This window comes from Hylobates moloch, unplaced genomic scaffold (genome assembly GCF_009828535.3).
Source record: "Hylobates moloch isolate HMO894 unplaced genomic scaffold, HMol_V3 SCAFFOLD_4296, whole genome shotgun sequence".
Lineage (NCBI taxonomy): Eukaryota > Metazoa > Chordata > Mammalia > Primates > Hylobatidae > Hylobates > Hylobates moloch.
The window spans coordinates 1-5,675 of NW_026656571.1; the positions used below are offsets into that span (position 1 = coordinate 1).

Here is a 5,675-nt window from a genome sequence, read left to right on the forward strand (position 1 = left end):
ATCCCCTACTCTGAGAGTAGATTTATTCTTTCTTTCTTTTCTTTCTTCCTTTCTTTCTCCTTTTCTTTCTCTCTTTTTTTTATTTTTACTTTTATTTTAATTTTTATTTTTTGAGACGGAGTCTCGCTCTGTCGCCCAGGCTGGAGTGCAGTGGCGCGATCTCGGCTCACTGCAAGCTCCGCCTCCCGGGTTCTCGCCATTCTCCTGCCTCAGCCTCTCCGAGTAGCTGGGATTACAGGCGCCCGCCACCTGTACTGTATTTTTTTAGTAGAGACGGGGTTTCACCGTGTTAGCCAGGATGGTCTCGATTTCCTGACCTCGTGATCCGCCCTCCTCGGCCTCCCAAAGGGTTGGGATTACAGGCGTGAGCCACCGCGCCCGGCCGAAAGTCTTAAACCTTTAATCACTTGCCAAGCGTTCTGACATGGATACATTCGTTAGTCTTCACGGATCAGAATGCGTTTATTTAAATACGGGTATCCAATCCATTCATTGCCTTCCATTTCCAGTTTTGTTCTTTGCAGACACTTTTCCTGCCGACGCGGAATGATTCTGAGGTTCTTTGCAGCAGACAGGGCTGCTTCAAAGCGGGTCTCTGTTGAACGTTTTGCGTTTCTTTTAGGAAAATGGCACCAGGGTGTGAATTGTGCGTCCCGCGGGGATCACTGCCACCACCCCCGGAACCACGGATTTGACTATTTCTACGGCATGCCCTTCACGCTCACAAACGACTGTGAGCCAGGCAGGCCCCCCGAAGTGGACGCGGCCCTGAGGGCGCAGCTCTGGGGTTACACCCAGTTCCTGGCGCTGGGGATTCTCACCGTGGCTGCCGGCAAGACCTGCGGTTTCATCTCTGTCCCCGCGAGAGCAGTCACCGGCATGGCCGGCGTGGTCTTCCTGTTTTTCATCTCTTGGTACTCCTCCTTTGGGTTTGTGCGACGCTGGAACTGTATCCTGATGAGAAACCACGACGTCACGGAGCAACCCATGGTTCTGGAGAAAACAGCGAGTCTTATGCTAAAGGAAGCTGTTTCCTATATTGAAAGGTAAGCAACCATCGCATCTTAAAGAGGAGATGGGGCCGGACGTGATGGCTCATGCCTGTCATCCCAGCACTTTGGGAGGCCAAGATGGGAGGATCTTTTAGCCCAGGTGCTTTAGACTAGCTTGGGCAACATAGGAAGACGGTTTCTACAATAAATAAAATCATTAGCCGGGCATGGTGGTGTGTGCCTGCAATGCCAGCTACTCAGGAGGCTAAGGTGGGAGGTTCGCTTCAGCCTCGGATGTCGAGGCTGCAGTAAGCAATGATCACACCACTGTACTTCAGCCTGGGTGACAGAGTGAGATCCTGTCGCTAAAAAAATAAAAATAAAGTTTAATTTAAAAAAAGAGGCGGTAACTGCTCAGAGCATCTGAGAGTCTCCTTATAATCTTTGGGACCTCAGACACCAACCCTCGGAGGAGATGGCTTTGCAGAAGCCAACTTTTCATGTGGCTGGGTTTCCCATATGAGAGTCTCGAAGTGGGTGTCATGTGATGGCTCGAATAGCACTGACATGCACGCCATTGGATTCTGTACATTTTTATTGACAGTTTTTTAAACTTTTTTTTTTTTGCACTCTTTGTAGAGATGGGGTCTCACTATGTTGCCCAGGCTGGTCTCAAACTCCTGGGCTCAAACAATCCTCCCATCTTGGCCTCCCAAAGGGCTAAGATTACAGAAGTGAGCCACTGTGCCTGGCCTTTTTCTAATGTCTCATTTTTTTTTTTTTTGAGACAAGGTCTCACTATATGGCCCAAGCTAGTCTTGAATTCCTGGGCTCAAGCCATCCTCCCACCTCTGCCTTCCGAAGTGCTGGGATTATAAGCGTGAGCCACCATGCCTGGCCCTTACTTTTTAATTTGTACAAATGTATGGGGTATGTGTGAAATTTTGTTACGTGTATACACTGAATAGTGATCAAACAGCATACTTAGGGTGTCCGTCTCCTGAGTACAATACATTTTGTTAGCTTTGGTCACCGTACTCTGCTATCAGACATTGAACGTACTCCTTTAAGCTTACTGAATGTTTGTACTCTTTAAACCACTTCTCTTTGTCCTTCACCCTTCCCAGCCTCTGGTCTCTATCATGCTATTCTCTATCTTCATGTGATCGATTTTTTTTAGCTCCCACATATGAGTGACAACATGCCGTATTGGTCATTCTGTGCCTGGCTTATTTTAGTTAACATAGTGACCTCCTGTTTCATCTGTATTGCTGCAAATGACAGGATTTCATTCTTTTTGATGGCTGAATAGTATTCCATCATGTACATATACCAATGTACAGATATTCCCTTTTTTTCTGAGACAGGGTTGGCTCTGTCACCCATGCTGGAGAGCAGTGGTGTGATCATGGCTCACTGCAACCTCTGTCTCCGAGGCTCAAGCAATTCTCGTGCCTCATCCTCTTGAGTGGCTGGGATTATAGGCACCTGCCACCACACCGTGTTAATTTTTTTATTTTTAGGAGAGACAGGGTTTCACCATTTCACCATGTTGGCCAGGCTGGTCTTGAAATCCTGACCTCAACTGAGCTGCCAGGCTCAGCCTCCCAAAGTGCTGGGATTACAGGCTTGAGCCACTGTACCCAGCCTCCATTCTTTTTTATGGCTGAATAGTATTCCATTGTGGACATATACAATATATTCTTTTTTTTTTTTTTTTTTTTGAGACAGGGTCTGGCTCTGTCACCCATGCTGGAGTGCAGTGATATGATCACGGCTGACTGCAAGCTCCACCTCCCGGGCTCAAGCCATCCTCCCACCTCAGCCTCCCAAGTAGCTGGGACCACAGACTCAAGCCACCATGCCCAGCTAATTTTTCTATTTTTGGTGGAAATGGCATTTCACCGTGTTGCCCAGGCTGGTCTTTAACTCCTGGCCTCAAGTGATCCTCCTGCCTCAGCCTCCCAAAGTGTTGAGATTACAGGCATGAGCCACCACGCCTGGCCCACCATCTATTCTTTCTGTGTTCACCCACTGATGGACTCAGAAGGTGATCCCCTGCCTTGGCTCTTCTGAGTAGTGCTGGAGTGAACGTATGGGTGCAGGAGTCCCTTTGATGTACTGTATATTCTGTGTATCCTCAAGGAGGTTTTCTTCTTTCAGACACAAGCATGGGCCATTTCTCCTCTTCCTTTCTTTGCTGCATGTGCACGTTCCCCTTGTGACCACCAGTGCATTCCTGGGGAAAAGTCAGCATGGCTTATACGGTGATAATGTGGAGGAGATGGACTGGCTCGTAGGTAAGTCAAGGTACCACGGAGCCTCACTGTACCCTCGGCCTCAGGTTTGAACATAGGGTGTAACAGACTGGCCATCTGAATATGAACCAGGTTGCAATAAAGAATAAGGGCGGTGGCTCACGCCTGTAATCCCAGAACTTTGGGAGGCCGAGGCAGGCGGATCACCTAAGGTCAGGAGTTTGAGACCAGCCTGGGCAACATGGTGAAACCCTGTCTCTACTAAAAATACAAAAATTAACCCGGCGTGGTGGTGCACACCTGTAGTCCCAGCTACTCGGGAGGGTAAGGTACAAGAATCGCTCGAACACAGGAGGCAGAGGTTGCAGTGAGTTGAGATCGTGCCACTGCACTCCAGCCTGGGTGAAAGATCAAGACTCCGTCTCAAAAAAAAAGAAAAAGAATAAGAGTTACTCTTAGCACTTTGGGGGAGGCCCAGGTGGACAGATCACTTGAGGTCAGGAATTCAAAGCCAGCTTGCACAACATAGTGAGACCCCATCTCTACAAAAATAAATGCTTAGCCAGGCTTGGTGGTACATGCGTGTAGTCCCAGGTACTCAGGAGGCTGAGGCAGGAGGACCGCTTGAGCCTGGGAAGTCAAGGCTGCAGTGGTGGGCAACAGAGTGAGACCCTGTCTCTTTAATAATAATAACAGTACAAAGAATGGGGACAGAACACATTCCCATATCATTTATTTGCTCCTTCAGTATTCCCAATTACTTGGTCTAATTCTGCACAAAATCAACCTTCTACACAGCCAGTGACTTCATGTCATCATCAGAAGTTACCGAAAGTGAAGCAATAAAGTTAACGTTCAGGACAATGCGGAGACACTGTCTCTTCCTTCTATGGCCTTCAAGAAACCCTGGAGAGGACCAGTGAGGCTGCAGATTCTTAAAAGAGCACAGACATTAAAATTCTTGCAGAATCGGAATGTGTCTCCTGAGACAAGCATAGTGATAGAGTTCACAGTCTTAAAAGTCTGCATTTTCAGGTGGGGCAAGGTGGCTCATGCCTTTAATCCCAGCATTTTGGGAGGCTGAGGCAGCGAGATGGCTTGAGGCCAGGAGTTCAAGACCAGCCTGGGCCACGTAGTGAGAACCCCCCCCATCTCTACAAAAAATTTAAAAAATTAGACAGGCATGGTGGTGTGCACCTGTGGTCCCAGCTACTCCGGAGGTTGAGGTGGGAAGATCGTTTGAGCCCAAGAGGTTGAGGCTGCAATGAGCTATAATTATTGCACCACTGAACTCCAGCCTGGGCAACATAGCAAGACCCTGTCTCCAAAATAAAAAGAAATAAAAGATGAAGAATAGGGAGAAAAACTTCTCTCATATCATTTATTTGGTCCTTCAGTATTTCCGATTACTTAGTCTAATTTTGCACAAAATCAAGTGTATTAGTCCATTCTTGCAAAGAAATACCTGAGACTGGGTAATTTATAAAGAAATCGGTTGGATTGGCTCACGGTTCTGCAGGCTGCACAGGAAGCATGGCGGCATCTGCTTCTGGGGAGACCTTGGGGAGCTTTTGCTCATGGTGGAAGGCGAAGGGGGAGCAGGCGTCTCGCGGCAGGAGCAGGACCAAGAGAGGAGGGGAGGAGCCGCACACTTTTAAACAACCAGATCTCAAGAGAAGCTACTCCCTCTGCAGCACCAACGGGGGGATGGTGCTCAACCATGCATGAGAACTCTGTCCCCATCATTCAGTCACCTCCCCCCAGGCCCCACCACCAACACTGAGGATGACAATTCCACATGAGATTTGGGCGGGGACACACATCCAAACTATATTGTCAACCTTCTACACAGCCAATGACTTAACGTCCTCATTAGAAGTTACAGAAACTAAAGCAATAAAGTTCGGGACAATGCAGAGACGTCACCTTCCTTCTATGGCCTTGAAGAAACCCTGGAGAGAACCAACGAGGCTGCAGATTCTTAAGAGAGTGTAGATATTAAAATCCTTGCAGAATCTGAACACATCTCCTGAGACAAGCATAGCGATAGGGCGGGATTGGTTCATAGCGTAAACCAAAAATAAATTCAAAGGCCCCCCACAACCATCTGAATGGGTTCCCTCCTTTGCCAGGGCACCCTAAAATTTAACCTGAGAGACTGGTTCATGCCCTGACGGGAAGAGGGGGTTGGGCTTGCCTCATTCTACCCCTCCAGCATGGACATCCACACAGACCTTAACTCTGATAAGAAATATCTACAATCTGTTTTCTCTGAAGCCTGCCACCTAGAGGCTTCATCTGCATGATAAAACCTTGGTCTCCACAACTCGTTATCATAACCCAGACATTCGTTTCGATTGATAACTCTTTTTTTTTGTTTTTTTTTAATTATACTTTAGGTTTTAGGGTACATGTGCACAATGTG

General features: G+C 47.7%; 1 protein-coding gene across 1 annotated transcript; it reads left to right on the forward strand.

Annotated features, from left to right (window-relative positions):
- Positions 1–425: 425 nt before the first annotated feature.
- Positions 426–5,166, forward strand: LOC116465298 (arylsulfatase D-like). The gene is made up of 3 exons (XM_032148431.2): positions 426–1,046; positions 3,156–3,292; positions 4,049–5,166. Exons 1-3 carry the CDS (start codon positions 457–459, stop codon positions 4,171–4,173), a joined length of 852 nt encoding a protein of 283 aa, XP_032004322.1. The 5' UTR covers positions 426–456; the 3' UTR covers positions 4,174–5,166.
- The last annotated feature ends 509 nt before the right edge of the window (positions 5,167–5,675 follow it).